This window comes from Strigops habroptila, chromosome 15 (genome assembly GCF_004027225.2).
Source record: "Strigops habroptila isolate Jane chromosome 15, bStrHab1.2.pri, whole genome shotgun sequence".
Lineage (NCBI taxonomy): Eukaryota > Metazoa > Chordata > Aves > Psittaciformes > Psittacidae > Strigops > Strigops habroptila.
The window spans coordinates 774337-801336 of record NC_044291.2 but is presented as its reverse complement, the minus strand read 5'-3'; the positions used below and the strand labels follow the sequence as shown (position 1 = coordinate 801336).

At 48.4% G+C, this 27000-nt stretch overlaps 1 protein-coding gene across 2 annotated transcripts in view; it reads right to left on the bottom strand.

Annotated features, from left to right (window-relative positions):
* The window catches only part of COL5A1 (collagen type V alpha 1 chain), a 136647-nt gene extending 109950 nt beyond the window's left edge, over positions 1 to 26697 (bottom strand). For both annotated transcript variants that reach the window (XM_030507193.1, XM_030507194.1), the window contains exon 1: positions 26314 to 26697. In XM_030507193.1, coding sequence (XP_030363053.1) covers positions 26314 to 26413 — 100 coding nt within the window. In that variant the 5' untranslated portion in view covers positions 26414 to 26697. The remainder of the gene's footprint in view (positions 1 to 26313) is intronic.
* Between the last annotated feature and the right edge of the window lie 303 nt (positions 26698 to 27000).

The window sequence follows — 27000 nt, the reverse complement described above, 5'->3', positions numbered from 1 at the left end:
CCTGGTGTAGCATTTCTCATGTGTAAGGGATGATTCAAACACCCACCAAGAGCCCCCAGACACAACATGCAATTAATTCATCTTCATTTTACAGGAAGATCCTCTATAGCTCCATAAGGATGATGCATTAGGTCAAAGCGAGATATTAAAGAACAACAGTCTGAGTATTGCACAAACAAACTGCAAATCCCACAGGTAACCAGCAGGAGAGGAAACAACCTCTGCACAGATGTGCACGAATGTCTCATCTCTGCTTGCTCCTGGAAATCAAAGATGATGCGAGGAGACAGCTGAAGCCCTACGGAGGGCTCATGCTGCTCTTCATCACTAAGAAATCAGTTTGAGTACGACTTCAACAGCATGAAATTCTCCAGCTCCTTCAGAAAGATGAGCTTCACACAGCAGCAGCTCTGATTTCTGCCCAGCTAATCATTTTACTGATTTCCCCATGATTTTTCAGCCAAATCTAAACTCAGCTCCTGTTAGGAGCTCCGACAACATGATGCATAGAACTACAGAGACCAGACTGGCCAAAACCAGGCCTTACAGGGTATTCCTTGCAAGCTTGCACTGAGCTTGGCCTCCATCTGAGGACTGAATTAGCTGTTGCTTTATGAAAGCTTTTTTCTTTACTTGCTCTTTCATGAATGACATTACTATACAGCGTTACACAGGATCCTTCTTTCACTCGAGATGCACAGGGCTTCCCAAAGAGACCAGTCCCTGCTGTGCTAGGGGAGGGTGGCAGCAGACCCAGAGAAGCAAACTCTACATAGCCAAATAGCCAGAATGAGACCAGAGGCTGCCCCAAAGGCCTGCACCCAGCAGTGTGGAAAGCCCTGGAACAAGACTGATCATTACTTCCCATTTTATATTTGGAAACCTGCTCCAACTCCTATGGGCTCCGTCACATTCATTTTGTTGCTCAGGAAAGGCTCTGTCTGGACATCCCCAGAGGTCAAAGCAAACCCTTCAGGAGTGTTTGCAGCAGACAAGTTCCCACACCATGCCCAGCCTGCTCCTTCCTCTGATGGCCTGGAAGGACCATACACCCACCAGTCAACAACAAACCAGTACCCCAACCAGGCTGGTGTCCCTGCTGTGCTGAGAGCTGTAACTGAAGTGGTTTGCATACTTCAAGTGAAGTAGCACTTAGATCCTCCTCTCCACAGACCTGTTGTCCAGTGGAGCTGCAGAGGACGCTGCATGCTGGGTGCATTGCTGAGAGCAGATTTGCTTTGCCAACCGCCTTTTGCTCACCTCCCCAAATGGGCAGGAGGCTCCCAAAGATCCCAACGGACCAGAAGCTGAAAAGGTTTTAGCAGAGCAGTTTAATGAACCAAAATTACACACATCTCTTCAGCATCTTCACTGAACGCATCCCTAGAACTTAGAAGCAAGAAAAATCGCCTTTCTTCAACTTCTTGCCATGCAATACCCTTCAAAATGGAAATAAAATTCTTATCAGCATCTTGAGACATACTTATGGGGCACAGCTGACCTGTCCTTATATTAATGCAACCACCAAGACACATGGGTGTCTGGAGAAGAGGTCACCATCCTTAGCAGTAGAGAACCATTCTTCTATATTTGATTTCATAACAGCTAAAGGGCATTCTCAAAGACCTTCAGGACTTAATGACACAGCACTTGGTCATACTATAGTTTATGTGCACTTATTGCTAAATATTTGAGGTCGTAAGGTGAAGAATGAATAAGCATTTATGCTCCCAGCTCATTCCAGGTGCCCTCTGCAGCTTTCTCATCATTTAAGACACAACCCACCAGTCTGGCTATTTATTTCCAAGTGTCACATCACCAGTGATGCAGGTTTACTGGGAGCAAAGCCTCCCTGTATGAACAAACAGTATAAAACAAACTCTCCATCTTATCCTGCAGCAAGTAAATACAGTAGATAAAGTGAATAAGGATTATTTCAAGAGCAGCATCTCCTTGAAAAGTACCTCAAGTCCCACAGAAAGGCAAGAAAAGATGATTTTGCCAGCCAAAGCAAAGCAATCCACTGCAGCTGTTCTGCCCACGATTAACCAACCACTTATATCTCCTTCTTTCTCCTTGGTTTATCTTTAAACCAGAAAATCACCAACATCTGCATTGCGAGGAGACTGCAAGAGGTATAATAAGGCACTTTGCATATACTCAGATGACAAGAATGAAGTTACAACATGTTTCCCCCCATTAATATCAATATATCCTGTGCAAACAACATTAGGCAGCGCACCGTCCTGTCTCACTGCATTACCTTCTCCAGCAGGAAAGGAGGATGCTGCAGAGCAGCCTGAATGCACAGCAAAACAACATTCCTGGAAGAGAAGTTTATTCTTAGCACTGAATAAACACTCAATTACGTCCTTTGAAGGACCACACTCAGACCCGCAGCGAGCAGGGCACAGCACGCAGAGGGAAGGATGCCCTTCCACTGCACTTAGGGCTTTCATTCTCCAGGTAGCTGCCCAGAGGTTCACATGGGTATCATGGCTTATCCTAGGAATTAAATACCAAGGGATAAAGGCTCCTGTGCTGAGATCCATAGGAGACAGCCAAGCACAGATGGGAACTGGAAGCTGCTTCACGTAGAGATGGATTTATACAGGGCCTGGAGTCTCTGGGTCGTGCCTGTGGGATTTCAACGATTTCTGCTCCTTATCTAAACACTTTTCACCACTGCTGACCTAGCTGCAGCCCTTGGATAACTGACTAAAACAAGGTGGCAGAGGCTAAGACAAAATACAGACCAAGAAATAAGCATGTAAAGCTCCAGTTGCCATTGTTCAAGCATCCTTTGGATAGACTTAATACAGCCTCTTAAATTCTTCAGCATCCCAGCAGCCCAATAAAACAAAATTATATATTTGGAGAAAGAGAAAAGGCATTTTAAGGAGGAGAATTGATGAATCTGAAACGCAGGATTGAAGATATAAAAGTTTGTTCCCTAGGAACGGGCATAATTCAGAAAAAAGGCCAGCTACAAAAGGGGTCAGAGACTCATCTGGTGCACATCAGCTCCTTCCAATAGCTGCAACAGAGCTGCGGCAGTTCACACTGCTCTAGATAGCTGAATATTTCACCAGTGACTCATGTCATCCCCTTATGGGGTTGTTTTAAAGGCCCAAATAGTCCCGACTGTGAACAAAGGAAACCATTATGCAGAGTCGGATTCGAAAGATCGTATGCATAATCCCAGAAGGGAAAGAAAAATCCCAAACTGATACTGGAGCAGCTCTGCAAGACTACATTAAACTCAAGGAATCAAATCATCTTTGTTCCTTTGAGCGTAAATCTTTTTCTCTTAAATTAATCAATCATTTGAGTCTCTAACAAAGCAGTGGTGTAGCAGCGAAGAGCCAGTACAGAGCTGGCCTTTCCTCCATAGAATAGCATCAAACCACACAAAAAATCTCTGCTGGAAATGCCATGCAAAAGTTAAAGGCACAAAGCACAGATGCAGGCAGCGTTTGGGACTGGGGGGAACCGTAAGAGCAGCAAATATCCGCTTTATTTGCTTTAAAAAACTGAGGATTTCAGGTTGTCACGGGGATGTTGGGGACAGCTGCTACTGCGTGCCAGGAGCACAGGGAGCAGAGCACCCACGGTGGGTTCTGCCCTTCCCAAGGAGCTGCTGACCCCCATTCCCATGGAGCCAGGAAAAAAGCAATGAACAAGATCCAGAGCACCGGGAAAGGGCAGTGGAGGGGGCGCAGGAGAGCAGGTCTGAGGATGCAAAGGGGGTGCAGGGTCGGTTTCCCTGCCCATGGGCAGCCCTGCAGGGAAGGGTAGGATTTGCACTAGGTGTCACCAGCTGTCCCCAGGAAGGGGCTACAGTGCAGCTCCTTCCTTCCACACCCCTCCCCACCAAAACAAACCATCCCATCCACTCAGGAGATGCTCAAGAGAAGCAAGAAGCCTTTTAAGACAGAGCCCAGCCCTCAGTCCACGTCAGCGCGACTGTTCAGTGTCCAGGGAGGTTTTATGGGCCCGTCCTGACAGCAGGGTCAGAAGAATGAGGTGAGTCACCAGCTTCAGCCGTGTCCTTGCCCCTGCTCACAGGCCCAGGGATGCCTCACATACCACCCTGCCCACTGCTCCCATCCCGGCCAGCCGGGGGCCAGGGGAGCTTTCCAGTCTCCCACCCATTGGATCAAGTATTTCTGGGTCACTGTGACATTTCTGGAAGGTTTTCCAGCACGAGTTTCATTGGTGTCTTGCCCTTTAAACAACTGAGGGCGAACAGAGTCTAAAACTTCTGAGCTGTTAAAGCTACAAACTCACACACTCAGCAGATCTGCAAAAGGAAACTGTGACGGAGCATGACTCCATCTTCTGAATGATTAACTGCGAGGTCTTAAAGAGAGCTCAGTTTTAGGAGCAGTTTCTGGAAGCCAGCCATAAAGGGATGCAAGTTACGAGCAAAAGAACAGGCACCCTCCCCTCCTGCATCCCAGCCGCAGCCCCTGGTTCCTTTACTCAGAAGAAAACCACACTTTAAAATCCTTGCAAGGCCCCCAGTTGCCTCAGCCCTGTGGGAGCACAGAGATAGAGCAGCAAGGGATGGAAACAGCATCCAGGGAGTGAGTCCGATCAGCATCACTTGGGGACCTGCTGCACTCCACCATGACCATGCTGCACAGTCAGGGCAATACAAGGAGGCACAGGTTTCACTCCAGCTTTAAGCAAAATGTTATTTACTGCTTCTACAAGTGATCATTATTTTCTGCCTGGGCCTTACAGGACACTCACTGCCTTCTGCAGTTCTTGGTGTGGAACTCACATCTAAGCCAGCAACACATGGATGCAGCTCTCCTGCAGGTGAATTTGAAGGTGGAAATGGGAAATTCAACCTTTTGCCTTTGCTCTAAGGAGTGCCACTTGTTTCCAGACAATGTGGTACTTGGACAGCATTTGAATTTTCAGAGTACTTTGTAATGATCAACCACTTAAAGCTCAGCAAGATTTAATTAGGGCCTGATCTTGCAGCACACTAAAGTTTCGTGACCAGTTTTAACGGGGCAGAAGATACAACTCTCCCAAGGAAGGGAGAAGCTGACATGCTCATCTCCCAGATGGGGAAACCACACATGCAGACCTGACAGAAAAGCCTCTTAGAGGAAGCATGAGCATCCTCCTGCAGCTGCAGCCGCCTGCAGGGCACTGCCAGGGCCACCATCTGCTCCAGCCTGCTGCTCATCGGCACTGCAGTGCATCAGATGGTACCTTTCTTCCTCCTTTTGGTACCCAAAGCTACTTGGCATTGAATCAAGAACAAGAAGGGCACCACCCTTTGATGAAACCACAGAGACATGGATCAAGGCAGGGCAGTGCAAAGGATCATGTTCCCTCTCAGCATCTTCCAGCAGTACTCAGGGAAAGACAGATGCTGGAGAGGTACCATTCCAGCAGGCTGTCCAGCAACCGTGGCTGGAGCTGCTGTTGTGCAAGGACATAGGGGACAAGAGGTGCAGAGGGACAGGCAGCATCTTCTGTCAGCTAGACCAAGGCAGTCTGGAAAGAGTGGCCAAAATGGACGAGCTCTGGGGGGGGACATGAGCCATTCTGGAATAACAGCTTCCCCATAGCCGTGCCCAGCCCTTCTGCTTCTGTTGTGGTGCTGCGAGTGGATTGCCCCACCAGGAGCTTCATTTAGCACATTAACACAAGCACCTGCATAATTACAGTCATTTCCACCAGGGTAAACACAGCAGCTCCAGCGCGGCGCTGGCACCTCCCCGCAGCGGGAGCAGAACACAGAGGGGTTTGCTGCACCCCACACCCGGGCAGCCCCCGAGCACTCTCTGGGGAGCTGAAGACCTGTTTTCACGCACTGTGGGGTTCAGTTGTCTGTAAAGATAATGGGACCGAGCATAAGTCACTTTTATTTTTGAATATCTCATGGATTACTTTCATAATGCCCAACACGAATCATTCCAGCACTGCCACATACTTGAGTGTTTTAACAGAGGGAAAGAATTGTAAAACTAATTCTCTTAGATGCTTAAATCAAGGAGCTCTTCCATTTGCTCTTTATCTATATCCCATTTTCCTCAAATATATAGCCAGAAGGTAAATTTCAAGTTACTATCTCCTTGGCTTCATGAAAAGTGTTTCTGAAGCTTGTTTTCCTGGTTTCTTCCCCAGGACCATCGCTCCCTTTGCAAGGTTTACAGCCCACGTCTGCCCACAGCAAGAGCAGGAGGAGGAAGATGCAGAATTAACCACCCACAGCCATGAGTTTCATCAGTTCTCAGCAAAACCACAGACCAGCCAAAGAGCCTGATGCCTCAAGCAGGGGGAAACTCACCACCTGACTTAACCAGCTCCTAATGATTTTCTCAGTTCTAATCCATATTTATCCAGCAGGTCTCATTCCCGGTGAGGTGTTTAAATGGATTTCTTTGTTAGCATCACCAGGGAATTAACATTATTTTACATTTCAGGCCAGTTGAGGTTTTTCTATGTACCAGCTATAACAACATATAATCTGCTGATGTCCAACCCTGCAGAAGAGGCAGCTCATCCAAATACAACACTCCAACTCCCTTTTCCATCCGATTTCCAGTCCCATTATGAATAAAACACGAGTACATGGTGTATTTCCCTATTACCCGCATTAAGAAATGGCATGTTGTGAGGTTTTGCATTAAAACACAGGATTCCTGGTCCGGGCATCACCAAACGGTGGCAGCGGGTTTAGTGCCATTAACGGAGCGTATCAAGTAGCATTAGGGTAACATCCAGAAACTGCAGCTCAGCCTTGACAGACCTTTGTGATCTCTGACCGCCGGTCATTAGCGGAGAAACCCAGCTCATTACCCCGGAGCAGCAGCTCCATTACACGCAGCTATCGGGAGCCAAAGAGGTGCAAATTACCCAGCGCCAGCCACTCCTCCCTGCACCGCCCCGCCTGGATGGGTGACAAACCCTCCCACAGGCGGCAAAACCACCACCAGAACCATCAGGAGCCTCCTCTCACCGCTGCTTCAGGAGCTGATTGGAAGGAGATAATGGATTTTTGCGCATCATGCACCAATATTCCTTCAAGATGATGCCTTCATCTGCTCAAAATCCACAGCAGCCACTATGGTGTTCTGCAGCACTGACCAAGTCACACAGGGACAAGAACAGGTTTTGCAAACGGTGGGTCACGCCTACATCTCCCCCTTCGCATATTTGCTATTGAAAGGTTTACAATGTGATTTGTACATTGACTGTTCTTGGAAATATCAGCTGCACCCAATAACCGAGATGTCATTTCAGGCCTTCCATTAAACACAGAGAATTCAAACCCAAAGATAACATCTTATTGAAACCCGCTACTATAAAAGCTAACAGAAATATCTAAGGTATCCATCCAAAAAGCTTTCCCAGGACTCAAGCGAACACTGGCCCAGACAAATATTTACGTAATTATTCACATGGGTTTGTTTTAAATAAAGAGCCTTTTAGTATTATTACTTTGGCATCAACCATCTAATTAGAAGCCAATGACAGTTACAAAAATCACTGCGAGCTCTCCCGGCAGCACTGACAAGGAGAAGTACTTGAGTGATGGGCAACACTGGAGCTGCCGCTGCCCGTCTGGGGCAGTCAGGAGAGAGGACTGTCAGAAAAGGGACCCGAGGGGTTGGAGGGGGGAGGAAGGAGGAATGGCTTCTGCCTCTGGCTGTGGAAATGGAAAACTGATGGGCAAAGGGCGAGAGGGCTCCTGGCAGAAATGCCCACTCATAGAATGGTTTGTGTCGGAAGAGTCCTTAAAGCTCCTCCAGTTCCAACCCCTGCCACGGGCAGGGACACCTTCCACTAGAGCAGGTTGCTCCAAGCCCCTGTGTCCAACCTGGCCTTGAACACTGCCAGGGATGGGGCAGCCACAGCTTCTCTGGGCACCCTGTGCCAGCACCTCACCACCCTCACAGGGAAGAGGTTCCCAGTATTTAGGAACCGTGCTTGGTTGTCTCTCAGCTCTAACACCAGCACTGTGCTATGGCGCTGGACTAGTCCCTTCTTACACCTCTCTGCTTTATATATGAGCTTTTGGGACTAAGCGTTTCCCTGAATGCATGCAGGCTGCTTGGCAAAGCACACCTCGGTTCTACAGTAGCACACAAACATAATGTGGCTAAATGTAACTCACTTGAAGCTAAATGCACACCAAGGTACTTATGGTGGTTTTTACTGAGAACAAATGCGCACAACCCAATTTTAAGGTGAGGTTTCCAGTATACTGATGAAAGGGAAGATAAGAAAACACACTCCTGGCAGTAAGAAACCACCAGGAGGTTTGTTCAGAGCCACCTCTGTGCACACTCCCTGATCACACTGATGCAGTGCTCATCACTGGTGCTTGGCCAAACAAGCCTCCGTGCAGGATATTCCTGGGGAGCCTGATGGAAAGGTGACCCTGTGCATCTGCAAGGAGAACCTGAATTGCTGTGAGCCCATTTAACTTAAGCAAGAAAGCAATTAGTGCTCCCTCCTAGTGAAAAGGCAGATAATAAATACCAGGTAACTTTCTGCAGGCCAGTCCCAAAGCATCAATAGAAAAATATATGAAAATACATTTTCTACTGATTCCAGCTAATGCATGGAAGTAACTGAAGATTTTCTTATGCAATAGTGAGCTAGTGTGGTGAGCAGTGCTGCATTTCTCTGTTGGAAGAAAAGGGCTTTGTATTTCAGTAGCTTTATCTCCAGGACATCTTTTCTCAGGCTGTAAGCAAAAAACCCTCACATCTGGGAGAGGGCAATTCCAGTCTCAAGCTTATTTTCACTTGCCTGGAACTGGTTCGTGGCACGACCTCTAAACCTGCTTGGAGGTTTAAAAAGCTCAATCACAGCTTTGAGCAGTCAGGCCTGTAATATTTGCAGACTGCTGTAATGATGCTTTTCATACCCTAATACATATATACTGCAAGTGCTGTTAGGAAATTGTACTTCTGCCTTCTTAACTGCAAGCAACTGAGATGACATTGAAAGAGGAGCTTGGCAGCCAGATGAGGTGCTTGGCACTGCCATGGGGTGAGCATCACAAGTGGGCAATGGATGGGCTGACCCTGGCAGCACCGGGATGCTGAGCCCTCAAAGCACCGCTTGCTGCTTCCAACAGGGCCAGTCCTCACTTCCAGGCTGGGAAAGTAAATAAAACACCAAACAAACAGGGCGACATAAAGGGTGGCACGTGCACGCTCTTGGCAAAGGGAGCTAGTGGGATTAACGTCTGTCTCTCACACTAGTGCAGAGCAGCTCAGCTCCCACCCTTTGCTTGTTCAGCAGCAATTCCCACTGCTTTATTTTCTCTGCCTTTCCAGTCATGGAGAGGGAAGCCCAGCAAGACATCAGCCCCCTTCAATGCAGGTTTCCACTGTCTGCCTTGCCAGTGAACTTGTTCTTCAGAAGGTAGTTCACACAGTGCCTTAAACCCAAGGGCACGGATTTGGGGGGATTAGCAGTATAAAGGAGGAAGACACACAGGGACCCAGGGTGTAAAGAGTGGTGGTTCATCCAGGCCTGAGCTGTTTCAGAGCTCTACCAGGGTCAGGTGCAACAGCAAATATGAAGTAAAGTCTTGGTGCTGCTTTAGGAAAAGATTAAATAAAATCAATGCAGTGCCCGCAGCAGTGAAATGCAGCTTAATCCCAGATACAGACTCCTCCTCACATATCAGACTAAAACCAGAAAATAGATTAAAAATGTGCTAAAAGATTAATTTCACTCTCCCAATGTCCCCAAACCTGACTGGTGCCAAATCTGGGAAGGAATTCAGAATTTTATCAAGGAACAAACACTTCTCAAGTTGTTCCAATTTTCCAGAGCAGAAATTGGGCAACTCTACAGAGATACTCCATTGAAAGCCAGTGAAGCGCAGAAGAGCAACACCCTGATACACTTGCCACTAAAAGCTGGGCTTTTTGCTTTTCCTTTTTGCTAAAACTGAAGAACCAGTTTTCCAAACAACTGAATTCTCTAAAGGGAAACAAACTCCAGCTTGTAAAGAACTGCCGAGCAGAGCTGAGGTTTTCCACAGAAGCCAAGCACAGCCATATGCTCCCCACATAACTCTTCCAAGGCCTTATTCTCACTGAGGAATAGTATATTACTTTGCTTTCAAACAATCCCAATGTGTTAAGTGGTAATTTATGGTAAGGTGGTATGGCTGGCAGAATCTGTCCCTAAGAGGTGGCTAATCAAAACAAACTTGTATAAGAATACAGCGCAAACAGCATTCATTTACATGATGTTGAGCAATGCAATTACAGCACAGACACCCAAGTGAGATCTAACAGCAACCTCAGGCAGAGCCAGTGCCTCAAGCTCCAGGGGTCAGATTCAGCTCCTGCACTAAGCTGGGCAGCCCCTGGAAGCCATTTGGCTTCAAATGGTCCATCCAGCATCACTGAACTAACCATGGATTGGTATTGATGTGTACTCGACCCATAACTCAACTACAGCACAAGCAGCGCCTGCATCGTTCTCACCCTTCCAAAGGGTACAAAAATGCATCAGGTAAAAGAGCAGAGGAGAACAGAAATCAATACCTGACATATTAACCACTTCTAGTCTGTTCTCTCTGTAGCATCAGACATTTACCTTGACATTAGCCTGCCCTTTTTCTGTTTTAAAGGCTCACAACATTTCCTGTTACATTTATTTTCTTCTGTTATTGTAAGCAGCATAATACAAGGGGATTTGAGCAAGGTCGGAGTCATTGGTGAGAGATGAGGTCCATCTGCAGCTCTGAACATTAAACTGCATGGACTTGACCAGCCAATCCACTTCCCTTGAATAACCTGCACTGGACATTAAATGTTAATTAAACATGTTTTATAGGCCTGAAGCTGGAAGTTTTTCTGCTGCTACTATTCAGTCCTAAATGCATCATAACCTTCCCCTCAGGCACATGCGCAGGAATCTGCCTCAACTCCTAAGGCACTCAGCAGACCCTCCATAACAATGCGTCAGTCATCCTGTTCTTTCTCTGGGAGAAGTTGCACAGCATCTCAAGGTGGTTTTATTACTTTTGAAAGCACCACAGTTAAAGAGCACATAGCACTGATCTCTGCCAAGCACACCTCTGCACTCAAACAATACATCCAGAGAAGCTGTGGCAGTGTTCAAGGCCAGGTTGGACACAGGGGCTTGGAGCAACCTGCTCTAGTGGAAGGTGTCCCTGCCCGTGGCAGGGGTTGGAAGCTGGATGAGCTTTAAGGTCCCTTCAAACCAAACCAGTCTGGGATTCTATGAAATAAAAGCATCATAAAGACAAAGGCACCAGAATGGAAGAGGGATGTACAAGGGTGCTCTGGAAGCACAGCTGACCACAAGACACATTCAGAAGTATTGCCAGTCTGAACCACATCCACACCATGTGGCAGCCCTCATCATGGTCCAGCATGGCCAGCTGAGGGGCTGCAGGCAGAGGGAGGAAGAGGCAGTTACAGTGGCAGGGGATGAAGGTGGATCTGCAGAGGTGTTCTAAGGAGCTGCATAGCTGGGGACCAACAGAGGCAACTGAGGTTGCAGGATGCTGTGCCAGGGTGGTCACTGAAAACAGCAGTAAGTGTTCTCCCAGGTAAGTTTGTGCCTGTGCAGAGGCCAAAGTTTTAACCAGAAGCAAAGAGATTTTTGATTAATGAGATCAGTGAGGTGGGAGAACAGCTTGACTGTACATCATCAGGGTACTACAGAGCAGATCCTCCTGTAGTGTAAGTCAGCATCACTCTGCTGGAATCCTGACAGGAGGGGACCATTCACTGCAGGAGAGATCCTTCTCCTACACATGGAGAAACCAGTCTCAGCGCATGAGGAGTTACCAGGTCCTTTGTTTGGACACGATCCCTGAAAAGCAGCCAGCCAGGATGAATGAGGATGCCACTGAGTAACAATATTTCAAATTCAATTATGACAGCAGTATTAAAATACCCACGGAAGCAAGTGTTTGAGGGAGTCACAAATAGCTGCCAGCTTCAGGAAAAAGCAGATGGAAAGATAATCTCAACTCCAAGTGTGCAGCCTCATCCCAGGGGAGCCTCCCAACACAAGTAGGAAATATTTGGGAAAGTTTGGAGTCTTGCAATTAAAGTTCCTTCCAACTTCATCCAAGGAGAGAAGACTCCTGTGAGCCAGCACAGCTGGGCATGCTCAGGTAGAGAGCGAGCTGGAAAACTTTTCCTAAACATACTCCCTGTGGCAAAACGAGGGGTCAAAGGGAAAAAAGCAGCTACAAACAGGATAAAGTCTAATTAAAGGATCAAAAAATAAGTGACAGCTACAGAAAGGCAGTGACTATTTTCGTACAGAGCAAAGGCTCACTGGCACATGTTTTCAAACACCCCAAAGGCAGGGAGAAGAGAGACCCTTTGTGCAGAGATGGGGAGCATGGGAACAGAATTCCTGGGGTGCCTTCCGGGGCGTTGCTGTACTTAGCACAAAAGGGAGAGACAGTAGAGAGCAAGAGGAGATGGGGCTGGTTCTTCTTCTGGGTCTGGTAGGCAGGAGAGGGCTCACAGCACTGGGAGAGACACTGGGAAACATGGCCACTGAGGAAGAGGAAGTGTCAGGCCCAGGTAACAGCCTGAGAGGTGCAGGGACCGTGGGCTTCAAATGGGGAATCTTAAGTTAGGCATGGTTAGAAATTCTCTGACAATTTCCAAGTTATTTCCTAGGTAAATGGCAAACTGGCCACCTGCCTAAATTACTGCTGCAAGGTGTCCCCTGACAAGAGGAATAAGGGGGTTTGAGAAATGCAAAGGACTATTCGAAGGAATTATCTAGAAAAGCCCTTACAAGAACATGCTCTTCTTACATGAAGCAAGGTGCAGGGTGGGATTTAAAATGCACTTTAAAGCCCAGGCACAGTTATTGCTCCTGTGAAGCCTCAGCTCTGCATGAAATACCGAGTGACTCCCCAGAGCTCCATAGTTCCCAGATCCCGGAGCAAAACAGCAGCAGAGATCTGCACTTTCTGTTACTGCTTCCACTCACCAGGACTGTCCTGAGACTCATCAACCCTGTTTCCAAAAGCTGCTAAGCTGAAATTCAGTCCTTCATTGCCCTCAATCAGGCACCCAAATCCCATGTTTACCCCTGGAGCTTTGCCAACACCTGAGCAAAGCAGCTGCTCTCCAACCCTGGCAACTTCCACCATTTTTATCCCCAAAGAGCCTGAGAACTTAAGACACTGTGAAAATAAAACCCCAACAGCATCCTTTTGCAGATGAAGTAGAAGGGCAAAAGATTAAGGGTAGATATAAATCTCACTGGAGGACAAGGGGAGAGGCCAGAGCAAGCACCCAGATACCTGCACTGCAATCGCAAACAGGGCAACAGCAAGACCCTTCCCAGGGTCTGCTGCACTCTTGCCATGCACAAGCAGAGAAGAAATTGAAGACAAAGTTAGCCTTTCACTCACCATTTCAAGCCATTCCTCGCCCAGGAGACATCCCTCCCTCCCTACCAAGACCAAACCCAGCTTCCCCCATGAAATCATCCTGCTACAAATCTGTATCTTTACAGTGCTTGGAGCCAAAGTTTGGTGGTTGTGTTTCAGCTCCTGAAGGCTGCTCCTGCCACTGAGTGCGCAGCTTCACCTCACGCTGCTGCTGAAATGGAGACAAGACTCACTCCATCACCTCAGCCTGGGAGTAATTAATTTCATTGAGTTTGACATTTGAAACAAATGAAGTAAGGAACATGCTCCCACCATCTGGAAAAGCACATGCTGACACTTCCAATCATCTGTGCATCCACTCATGAGTGTAAGTAATGTTTGGTATTTTTACATATAGAGAGAAGGTAAATAACACATCAAGGCATCAATCCGTGCAGACAAGTCCAGCAGCCCAGCACCACTCATCATATAGATGAGCATGAGGCATGTTGAGTAGTGGAAGCAGCCAAGTGAGATAAGAAAATATCTGGGAGACTGGAGGCAAGGCAAATGCCAAGAAGAGTTACCAGGATATTTTGAGAAGATCGATTTATACATGGAGCATGCTTAATATTCATCACTAAAATAAGATACGAAGTACTTTGTACTAGGGTATACACCACAGCTTAAAAGTAACGTGTGTATTTTACATGCCCTCATTTATTACTTCAAGGAAAGACAGACTTCTCCTAGCTGCAGGAGAATAGATTTTGTCCTTACAAAAGTGCAAAGAGCTACAGTATGTTCCTCTTCCCTTCATTAACATGCTGAGATATCTTCTCCAGAGCAAGAAGGGAGGAGACATTCCCTTCAACATTGAGGCAGACATCCCAGAAAAGGCTGCATACAAGTCTCAAATCCCTGAGAGTTTGGAAAGGACTCTGCCCTTTTCTGGTGCCACCCTGGCTCCTCCAGCCCATTCTTGTCAAAATCCATCAGGACATGCATGCAGAGAAGTTCCAGTTGCAAGTCCATCACTACACGCGTGGATAATGGAATACAATTATTTCATACAAAACCCAGGACATTATGAGTCAAATTCACCACTGTGTCAGTTCAAAGCAGCTGTAACCCCGGTTTAAGTGTTGCTGAGGTTGGCGGCACAAAAGAGCAGTTTAACCAGGACCAGCCAGCCTGGAGGAAGAGGCTCCGCTAAGGCTGGAGCTGCAGTACACACCAAGTCCTTGTCCCAGCCCTGCACTCTTGCCATTGGGCTCAATTCCTGTTCCTACAGACACTCAAACTAACCGCACTGCAGCCCTCAGTACAAAGGAAAAGGATTTCTGCTTTTCGCACCCAGCCCTTGGTGGAGCATTAGTTTCTCCAGTGCCTCTACTCCAACATCTGCCTTACAGAGCATCTCCTGCCCCACATCCATCCATTGCTCCCTCTGGGAGGCTTCGTGCATGACAAAACATTTCTGAGCATGGTAGCACATAGGATGCGCTCAGACTGGTCAGCCGCACATGTCCCTTTCCTCCCAAACTGCCCATCCATCACCAGCAGTTTTCCAGGGTTACAGTGTGGATCATGGCTTGCCTGGAGCAGGTTATTTCACCTCCCAGTTCTCAGATGATTATTTCTCACTAGGCTTTCACCTCCTAGAAGAAGAATTTTCCACATGCCTTGCTTCATCCTGCACTGACTGACATTGCACAGGCATGACATCCTGCCTGCAGTCACACTCCTTCCGCTGTCATTCATTGCTCACTAGAATGAAAAGTGTTGAAACAGATCTGTTCCCCAGATACATTTCTTAGGGCATTTCTGTAGCATAAGAGAACCCATTTTAGTTTCACAGACACTCCCCCTCATCTCTCAGGTCTATTTTCAGTCTTTCCATTGACTAGAATGTCCTATAACATACCCAGAGGCTTGGCATTTTGCCACCATCAGAAGAAAAATAATCAACTCAAGTCCAGATGTCACAACAGGGGCAGGTATATGGGGCCCCACATCCCACCCGGGCTCCTTAGAGGCAGCATGAACTAAAGCAAAGATGCAGCAGATTTCACTCCCCCAAAAGCAGATGTTTCAGTTTCATCCATGGAAAGCTCAGTCCCAGGCCCCAGATTGGGCAGCCCAGCCCTGGCAGCAGAGCCTTGGCTATTTCCAGGCTCGCAGGAATCGTGCTCCTTTTAGCAGCACCACTGTTTGTTATTTGGGATGAGTGTCCCCAGGGCAGGGAGGGCCCCGGCTTGTCTGGCCAAGGCTTTGGAGCAGGGAGCTGGAAGGAGGGGAGCCTGCTGGGTTACTCTAAGTGTGCAGTATATCTGGAACTGCTGTTCTGACTCTGAACCTTTCAGAGCATCTTTAAGTGCTTGGTGTGAACTTTTAAGTATTTTCAAATGAGGAACCCAAAGTTCTTCATAGATATTTCCACACCCAAAACAAGCTCCAGTTTTAGTTCTGGTTCATATTTCTTAGGGAAAATCTTAACCAGCATGGTGTTACCCAAGCCTATTCCCCATAGCCACAAGAAATCACACTGAATTTTCTTAGGCTGGATCCCAACTAGTGCTGTAAAATGCTCTGTAAACTGCTAATAACACACAGACCTGTGGGCAATGAAGGCAGCAAGTCAAAGCAGTGGTAGAACAGAGATGAAGGGTTGTTTTGTGATTTAGGCCTGATGATGCTATGCTACTTCACTGCCCAAATTCCCAAGGTCCACAGGAGTCAGGTCCCAGCCCTGCATCCGCCCAGAGCTCCACGTGGACAGAGTCCTGCAGCAGTGCAGGGCTGCAGGAACCACACTGACACAGCCAAGCAGCAAAAATCCTCGTGTCTGCCTTGCCATGGGGCCCCAGGCCAAGAGAAAACTCAGTGTAAGGACTAAAGAGTCAGATCAACAACCCTGGGATGGCTTTCCCCTTGGTGCCCAGGAATCCCCTAACCAGGGACCACTCAGAGGCTGGGTAGCAAGCACCACATCCAGCATCCTCAGGCAGTGCCATCTACAGGGCTTCTCAGCTCTGCTTTCCCCTTGAGGAAGGAAAGGCTGATCCTGCCCAGCCATAGCTCTGCTCCACAGTCAGACCCTGCTGTGGGAATGTGTCTATGGCTGGAAAAGAAAGGGATGATGGAATGCTGCAGAGGACTTATCCCTCAGTGCTGGCAGAAGGGTTAAGCGTGCCTGCTGCCTCTTCTATACATAGTCTTGTAAGACAATACCCTCCAGTGCATAAAGGCTCTGCTGCTTCCTGATATAGCTCTTTAATTACAGAGCACTGGGAAAATGGATGTTTCCAGAGGAGATATGGCCCTTACTGTTTTTCTGGTTTGCATCCTGCAGGGAATGGTGACTGAAGTTTCAAGACAAGCCAGAGCCCGTTACAAGAGCCGGGGCCCGCTTGCTCCTCCTCCAGACCCAGCTCCTGAGGTCAACAGGGAAAGCATCCAGCAGTTGCAGAAAGACAGATTGTTTCAATTTAAACATTTGAGAGAGGCAGAGCGAGGGACTTTCTCCCGGCGTGCACAAGACGTGATAACTCGCCTCTCCCGATCCCTGCAAACCCCGGCAAGGGAACATTCCGAGCAGTTTTCCTATACGAGTACTCGCCAGTGAGTGCCAAAGGCAGTGACATGGATGAAAGCCACTTCCTCCTCCCACCCTCATGTTGCTTCTGGAGCTCAGGAACAGTGAGGGGATTCTCCGTGATCTGCCCTCCCTGTTACAAAAAGCACAATACCCAACGGGGTCGAGGGAAAAACAACATTGGCCTCATCACGAACAGCATCTGCAGTGTGGGGCTCCAAGCAAACAGTCCTTATCCTTCAAGGAATCGACAGCTTTCCAAGAGCAGACACTGAGCAGCCCATGGTCAGGAACAGACGCTGTGCTTGGGGAACCCTCCAAAGGGCATGTCCCACACAGCTCCTGCCTGCCACAGCTTCTCCCACCCAGTCCCACACCAGCGAGCACAGAGCAGCTTCACTGCTCCCACACATCCCGTGCTGCCAGAAGCTGTGTCCTGCCTCTCTGCAGCCCAGAACAGCCACCACCACCTCACCAGTCCGCAGAAGGCTTTAACTTCCATGTAATACCAACACTAACGTCATAGATCCAGTGCTTTGCTGCACAAACCAGGCACAGCCCTCCCATGCCCATGAGCTACAGCCCTTTATCAGCATCATACACTTGCACCATTAGCAAATGAGTCCCAGTTCCCAGTCATTTGATATCACATGGAATTTAAGTTGAATTTCCAGCCACCTCGGATCAAAGCTAAAAATTCACTTGGAAGCTGTTTATGGAAGTGATTTTTCATTAGATGGGCAAGGAAAACAGTTGGCTTTACTTTCTACTGAAGGTGTATTTTGATGGGGGAGGATAAACTAAAATTCTGAAGCTTTAGCTGGTTTTTGGACAAATCTGTTTTACACCAGAAGAGTGACTTCAGAACAGAGAAATCCAATGGCTAGAAATTAAAATTAAGTATTTCTATGCACCATCTCAGGATTCAAACACCAAAGTAGGGCCAGACAACACACAGCATGTCTGCCCCAGCACATCACCACCGCAAATGTGCCATGGGCATTTCCTTCCCAGGACAGTGAAAGGCAGTTAGCCAAAATGCTGGTAATTCCCCTACAAGGGAGATGTTTCAGCCATGTGAAAAAGGAAACCCACGGGTACAGGAGCCCGTTACTTAAACTCTACCCCATTAAAAGAAGCATTAACAACTTCTGAACTGGATTCTGTGTCCCGTCCTTCTGGCCACCACCCTTGCTTTAGTAGATACTGCTGGGGCAGTTACAGTAAAGGAAAACTCAGGCCACATCCCCATCCCACCCACTTGGCACTAACCCACTGAGCTCACCACTCCCCTTCCACACGTGCAACCCATGAGCCACATCCCCGTTTCAGCGCTCTGCCAGCGTGGTCGAACCAGCTGCAGAGGCTCATTGAATGAAGCTTTTGGGGCAGGAAATCAAAAAAGGCTGAATTTACAACTGGGCATTTACTGTGGGCAGGGCAGGGATGGGCCACAAGCACCTCCAGGCTCACACACACCACCACCTTGCAGCTCCTTCCCCAAGGATGGGGCAGGAACCTCACTGGGACCCCACTGACACCCATTGCTCGAGGTGCACACATTCTCACCAGCATTTCAAGAGTAAAACTCTCCCATGAGAGCACCTTCACAACAATACCAACCCTTGCTCTAGGTGTTGGAGGAGAGCAGTCTTGCTGAGCACTGGGAGTCTCCACTCTGGAGAAGGCCTTTTCTTCTGGGTACCACTATAAAGCAGCTGAGAACGGGAGTTTACCAACCCTACAAGCTCTGGCTGTTTGCTTTGCAGAACAGCAGGAATGAGCCCAGTGCTTCAGAGCATCACCCTGATTCTCTGTGCCCAGCCTCCACCACCAGCTGCCTTTGCAGCCCCAGCCCCTTGGTGCTCAAGCACTTTGAGCAGATCCCAGCTGAGATTCACTCCTGTAACACCCCAAGCACAGTGAAATGGAGATGCTTGGCACCAGCTGAAACACCTCACTTAGAAGCACCTTTTTTTCCATTTCTTCTGAGCAGAATGACACTTGTATTCACAGTGACTCATCTTCTTGACCTTTCTATTCACTTCTAATACTGCAAGCTGGAAATAAGGGCATACAAACAATGCATTCATTATTCAGCTGGTGAACTGCAGCCCTCAGACCGAATCTTTACCCTGCAGCAGACAAGAGCACACACAGCAGATATCTCATTCCAGCACGTCTAGGATGAGCCCCCTCGAAGGCTACACAAACTTAATTTATGTTGAGGGGTGCAGCTGAAGGAGCAGCACCAAAAACCCCTGTGTAAACCACTGCAGGAGTACAAGAGATCCTGGGAAACTGGCAGTGTCACCTCCAGGAATTCAGCTGCAATGAATTCTTACTGAAGTATTGTCTTGGAAACAAAAAAGGGGGTGGAGGGAGGAACAGCAGAGGAAAAGAGGCCAGCAAGGCTCTCCGTGAGGATACATGAGCTCAGCAGCCAAAGCTCGGCTCTTTCCTCTATATCCACACTCAGAAAATAGAAGCTCCAGCTGACATACAAGTGAAACTCTAAATCTGACCACTCAAATTGCTGACAGTCCCTCCAGGCAGGGGCTCCAGACCCCTCAGTGACCTCTCTGCTCTCCTGGGTTTCCCTCCCATCCACTTCTTACAACATCGCCAGCAGAGCTGCAGGCTCCCCTGGCCTCTGTGAGTTACAGCAGGGAAGTGCAGGAAGCCAAGGAAGGAAAAGAGCTTTAATCAGTTTGTATAAAAGCCGAGCCAGGATGCTTGCTACTTTATATGCTCCGAAAGAATTAGCATCTCCCTGGCTGCAGGGCACAACTTCATCCTGCAGGGATGGTGCACAGGGTCATCCCAAACTAACAGCAAGATTTAGCTGCATTTAAGCTTGGCAGATTATCCAAGTCTTCAGCAAGCTACAGCTTCCTAAGGTGAAAGGAGATTCTCCCAACCTTGCACCCCCATTACTAGGTAGGAAAACAGGGAGCTAGTCCATTTGGGTGACATCCAGACCAATGGTGAGCTGTCCCTGAGCACAGCAAGACTAAGGTTTGGCCTTCACATCCTTCTCCAGTGCATCTAGAGCAGCAGGGCTGAACCCCACAAGGAACATAGCATCAACCATGGGAGATTTCAAGAAACCAAACCCAGCAGGATGAATGTACTTAGCCCACAGCCTGGGGCAGAGCACTCAGCAACAAAATACACTGGAATTGATTCTACATCAGCAAAACAGTTGAATGTCACCACCCCAAAGCCATCACGGTGGTCTGTGCTGCACACCATCATAAGCCATAAGAAACCTGTCCAAAGCCAAAATCGAAGCAGCCTTCTGGATTTGCAGGGTGAGGCACTGGTGTTGCTTGACAGGAAAACACCATCCCAGAGAGGAAAAGTATTTTAGAAGTAGCAAACTCCTAGACCACAACCACAAACCTGAGGCACAGGGATGGAAAGAGGCTCTTTGAACACTTCAGTGCTTGAAAGCACATCTTGGTGGTGTATCAGCACTAACCTTGTGTTAAAACTCCACCACAATGGCAGGTTCCATTCAGGTAGACAGGTCAGGCCACAGGGCATGGGAAAACAGGGACTTGCCTAAAGGGCTGGGAGAAAGTCCACAGCAGAGCTTAGGAACCAGCACTGACGCAGCTCACTCTACTCGTTCACTCCCCAAACCAGCCTTTTTCTCTCCAGTTTATTACACAACCGTGCAGGAAAACTGCACCATTGCAAATACGTTAATACCATTTTCCTGGTTTTGAAAAATGACATCTCTCCATTGTGAAAGCTTCCAGATGATGCTGAGAATCCTGTTGGCTTCTGGAGGGAAAAAGAGCCCAGACTCCGAGCGACCGACCTCAAAAATGCCTTTTGTGCAGCTCCTGCATTTATTTATTTTAGTTCTCAAGATTTTCCAGACACATCCACAGAGAAACCACGACATCACTTGGACAGTTCACTCAGGGCTCGGCTTCATTTCAAGAGCCTCAGAACTTGCCAACAGTAACCCAGTGGCTAATTACACCATGTTGCCAACTGAAGTTTTTTCCATATAACATTAGGTTTCAACCAAGTTTTTCCATTCTTTCATGTCTCGCTTCTCCTGGTTTTGCTCGTTCTTCACTGGCTTTTTCTTTGTTTCACAAAGGTTTATTTTGTTTTGAAGAGAAACTGCCAGCTTGCAAACCCAGTACCCATCACATCAGCTGGTAACAGTAAGACCTTTGATATAGAGCAAGGCCAGGCTGCAGCTGGAGAAGACCGTCCCAGGAACCTCTCTGAAGCAAACCAGGAGGGCAGAGGAGAAGGAATGCACTGCCTACATCAACAAGAGCTAGAAGTACAAACAGGTAACAAGCAACACCAGGAGGCACAAAATCTTAATGGTCTAAAGATTGCATTGAGTTTGCCTTGGTCAGAGATTTGCAACCACAGCCATATAAAGCTGCAGCTCAGGATATGGCTATGCTCTGCTAATGCTCAAAAGTCAAACTCCAGCAACAAAGCTGTTTCTTGATAGGGATGTGAGGCTCTGCCTCCTCCACAAAGCACAGGACACCATCCACCTGGGTTTTCCTTTCAAAAATATCTCCTAAAACCTCCCCAGAAAGCCCCATGGCACCAGCATCCCCAGCACGATGCCAGCACCAAGGGTTAGGGTTTACTGAAAAAGCTCAATGTCAATGCTCCACCCCTGGCAGTGCTCAAGGCCAGGTTGGACACAGGGGCTTGGAGCAACCTGCTCTAGTGGAAGGTGTCCCTGCCCGTGGCAGGGCGTTGGAACTGGATGAGCTGTAAGGTCCTTTCCAACCCAAACCAGTCTGGGATTCTATCACCTATACAGACAGTGCAGGGAAGCCAATTATCAATCTGAGCTCCACCAGAAGCATAACTCATGTATGCACATGCCTCTATCACCGACTTACTGTGGGAGAACTCCTGCAGATCTTAAATTTGACCCAATTCCAGTAGGTGACTGTTAAAACCCTCAGCATTCGCAAGGTATCCCCAACAGGAGCAGCACCAGAGACCTGCAGCAGTCAGGGCTTTCTTAAACACGAGTTTTACACTGGACAAAAGCGCAGAAGCAGAAGAACTCTGCCTCCACATGGATAAAGTCTGAGGTGTATTTTGTGATTCATTCCTGGTTTATTTCCCAGACAATCTTAATTTTAAAGAGCAGTTTCCATTTACCAAAACCTGGCTATTGAAGAGTTATAATTGTGTTTTCCACAGAACCCAAATGTTTGAAACTTTTCTCTGCAAAATACTGCAATTTATAGAACAAAAGCTGCACCCTGAGGATCAGATTCCCCCTGAACAACCCCGGCAAGAGCACACGTGGGCGAGTGTGTACATACATGATGAAGTGCCAAATTCATACTTGCAGTGCAGCAGGGATTTCCCCTGTCTTAGGAGCTGCTGCACTTCAAAGTCAACTCACAGGACAGCAGAACATGAGCTCCAAAAGGAAGCACCTCCACCATGGCATACACATACTAGTCCTTGCTTTTCTACAGCCAAGTGCCCACCATCAGGCCAGAGAGGCTCCAAGCGGGACCCTCTGGAAGCCCCTGGAGGCCAAGCAGCCCCTGCCTGCACCATCTGCTAGACCAAAGCCCTGGTCCATCTCTGCAGCTGCATTTTGCTGCCAGCCAACAGCCCATGGTGCTCAGCTCCCTGCTCTTCCCAGGTCCCACCGTTCTCCAGATGTATCCACAGGCAACCACACAAACACATGAATAAAACCATGAATCAACTATTGTAACACCTCATTTGGGCACTTTTTACACACACTATCTCTCCCATGGCCAGCTGGCCTGTCCCCCGTTCCCTTCATTACCCTTACGGGTTCTGCTCATGCAGAAGCATTCACAGCAGTATTGCTCCATACAGTGTTTCCAAGTGTAGACTTTCCTGTTTGCGGGGTGTGATTGACATCCATCCTCCACCTGCTTCAGGAAGGGCATCACCATGGCTCAGCCCCAGGTAGCATGGGGAGAGGGAGACCACAGGGGGCAGGCCAAGGAATCAGGTCATAGCACAAAAAATAGCTGTTAAAAGAATTGCCAATTTACTCTATAGAAGAAAACCCCTCAGGCTGAAGAGCAGTTCCTAGAAAGCACTAAAGCACTCCCACAGACTGATTTCTGAAGTCCGGACAAAACCCAGATAACCTAAACCCCATCTATAAACTAGTACTTCAGACAAATGCTGCTGCATTAGGGTCATACGTCACAACAGCACCTTCTGCTTCTCAGCATCTGCTGTCATGCTTTGGCTCATCCTAAGGATTCTATCTGTAATTCAAAGCAGTTGTGAGAACACACACTGTGAGTCTGTGCCCTGAAGCCAGGCTGCAGGACAGACAGGGACACTTCAAGTCACCAGGGATGGACAGACGGCACCAGATAGCACCTTCAGCGTTAGAGGAAAATCAACCAGGTACATGCTACCGAGGGTGACAGGACATCTATGGGCCATTAAGAGTCTGGGGCTCTGGGAGGGTGGCAAAGATTCTCATGTGGAGCTCTGTGAAAAAGAAAAGCTACTTGAGAATTTAAACTTAGTCTGGACATCACATACGGAGACATGGCACTCAAATTAACTTTTTAAAGGAATGAACCTGAAAAGTCCATCTCAAAAACAGCATCTAAGGGGCAAGAACAGTACCCTTTAAAGTAAGGATGAGCAGCTCCTTTACAGCTTTCGGGCAGATTTTGTCTCCAAGCAGTAGGAGTAACACCAAGACAGTCTTGTTTATTGGGTTACCCTTGCTCTTCACAGGTTTTAGATGTGAGGATCCAGCATTATCGGGCAGAGCCAGCAACACCAGCGGTGACAGGGCACAGCCAGCAGCAAGGGCTTGGAAATCACAGTGTCCAGTTCCAACCTGGCAATGCATTGAAAGCATAATCCAGGTTTTACACTGGGAATCAGATATGTGTCAATTCTAGACTCACACAATGCTATTTCTTCTTGTAAAACACTTCTGACTGGCAAAATATTCAACAAAGCACTTCTGACTGCCCAGATAAAGACTGTTCTTTACCTCATTCTGGATGAGTGGGGAAGAGCCAAGAGGAGAAGCAGCAGATGGTAACAGGACACTTCGTAGTTTCCAGCATTTTTATTTCTTTTAAAGAGCATTCCATGTATCCTGATTCCACTTTCCTTCACCACTAGAGGAAACTGCTGCTTCCAAAAATTTTCACCCAGAAACCTGATTCAATTTTATAGGGATTTGTGGAAGCAGAGACAGATTCCAGCTTTGTCTGCGGGTTACATTTGTGTGACATCATCTGCTAAAATATGGGAAAATGTGAGCTAGAAGGGAGCGTTCCGAGGCGCACAGCTCATGTCGCCTTTGACATGGCTATTTCTCTGGAAACCCTCTCCGCAAGGTGTCCTTCCCCTTTCTTCATAGCCAAGTGATGGATCTCCTTTGGAAGACAGAGGAGATCCACCTCTCTCCATACAAAGAAGCCAACTAAAATGAAACTGAAACAGAAATGATCTGAGCTGAAATCAAACCAAAGAGAACTTGGAAAGATGAAAAAAAAAGAGCTATAAAGAGCATTAGTCAATGCCATCAGCAGCCCCAGTCTGACTCCTCCCTCATCCAAATTATCTGATGTCCTATTAGGAGGCTCATTAGGAAAACTCAAAGCCTTTCTCTGCCAGAGTCACTACTTGGAGTTGCTCATCAGCCCCACAACAGCTCTCCAGCCCCACAGAGCAGAATCAGCTCCCGCCAGCTCCCCGCAGCCCGTAGCTGAAGCCACAGGTTTCAGCAAAGCAACCAGGTAACTGTTAAAAGGTGCAGGTCTGATGGTGAAGCTGCCTGAAGGATATGTACCGATGGGCAGGATGCATAAGGATGCTCTGAAACCGTTCATACATTAGCACAGACAAAAGCAAAAGGAGAATTTGGTCATTTTCTCTTGACAATAGTGAAGATTTGGTGATAATTCAGTTTTGAACTAATACAAAGAGTGGCCTGATGAGGTGGCTACACAGGAAGAGAGCTGCAGAGGAGCAAGTATTGCTCCAGTATCCCAGTCAGAAACCGCTCCAGCAGCCCCATACTTCTGCTGTACAACAAACTCTCACCATAGCCCCAACCACTGTTAACTTCACCATCAACTTCTCTGACGGTTTAGAAACATTTTATTCCTCAACTAGCAGCTTATTTTCCATCTTGCCGAGACTTTGCGAGCAAACCATTCATGAAAGCATTCCTCACACGCCCACCTTTTCTTCCTTAAGGTCATTTTAAGAACCTAGAAATTACAACAGTTCATAATCGCGCTGCTATACACAGAATCCCACACGCATTTGTCCTGGTAACACACAAACCACCCTGCAAACACTGGGCTTCCCAGAAAGAAAAACCCCGAGCCCACAAAACTCAGGCTTAAGAGCCGGATGGATCCCAGAGCTCCAATCTCAGCACTTCACTGTTTCTCATTACCCCGCAGAGCTCCACTGGCTTAAACTTTCCTGATTTCAAAATCCTCTTTTGCCAACAAGCTGCTTCAGAGCCTGTCCCTTGAAACACAAACTGAAAAGACCTCAGAGCACTGATGGCTCCGAGAGTCTGCTCCAAACTCAGAACACACAACTTTTCCAGCAGACCCACGTCTCCCCCCCTGCCCTGCCCTGGCATTTCCAGCCCACCGGGGAAGGCAGACATTTGGAAAGCAGAGCTCAACGTACTCAAACCCAAAGCATCAGTGGAACGAAATGAAGTGGATGTCCCACTCCCGCAGGGTTAAGAAAGACATTCCAGGGTTTTTCCTGGCTGCGTGTCCAGTGCTCTTGCACATCTGGCACTTCGCAGCTTCCTCTTGCCACGCTCAACAGCCACGATTTTAGGGAGAAACCCTGCAAATAGGGGCTGGAGAGGACCAGGGGGTGCCCAACTCAAGCTCCTGCACCCGCGATGTGCGCAGGGAATTGCTGCTCGCTCCTGCGCTAAAAGTTTCTTCTCCCCAGGGAGGAGGCACTGGGCTAGGCAAGAGGTCTCCAGCTGCCTCAATATCGATATACCCGCCGATAGACCAAGAGCTACAGCTCCGGGAGCACATCCTGACTTCTGCTCCACAAAAACGAGCCTGGCAATAGGCGGCCCGGCTCCAGAAGGCGAATAAAGTGTTGGTTTAAGTTTTCTCCCCCTTTTCCGGGCCCCCTGACAAATGGCATTCGGAGACTCGGGCGGCTGAAGGAGGCTCGGGGGTTTCTTTCCCTTTTTCCTTTCTTTTTCCTCCGGAATGCAGTGGGTCCGGACAAACGCTTTACCCCGCACAAAGCCCCCCCACACGCCGCCGTCCCGGGGATGAGGGACTCTAGGGAGGGTCCTTACCTGCCCGGCCGAGGGACACGGCACCCAGCAGCACCAGGGCAGCGGGCACCCACCACCTCCGTATCCAACTGCGCCGTTTCCACCGCGTGTGCGTATCCATGGTCCAGAGAAACCGGGCACCCGCTCGAGGGGGAAAACCAATAAAAATAATAATATATAGCTATTTACAAGCCCCCCCCGAGAGCAGCCGCTTTATAGAGCCATGGGCGGGCCGAGGGCAGCGGGGGCTCCGCGCGTCCGCTCCGGCTCCCGCCGAGGAAAACTTTCCTTCCTCTCCCCCCACCCCCTTTTTTTTTTTTCCCTTCTTCTCCTTCTTTTAAGCCCAAGGCCGGAGCCCGTCAATCCCGGAGCCCCGCAGCCAACCGGGAGCGGGCGCAGCGGGACAGGAGCCGCCCCCAGCCCGCCCCCGGTAAGTTTGAACGGTGCGATCCCCCCCCGCCCGGGAATTCCATCGGGAATCTGCTCCCCCCCCGACTGCCGGGGCTTGTGGAGCACGGAAAAGGCGAGGATTTGGGCAGAGAATGAGGCCGTGGCTGCAAAACTGTATGTAAAGAGAGCCCACGAGAGGAGGACAGACCTCACTGTAGGACTAGGTGGCACAACACTGGAGACCCTCAACAAAATCAAGAACAGGTCACCTGGAGACCAGAGATGGAAGAACCACCAAAGACAACCATCTCCCTTAAC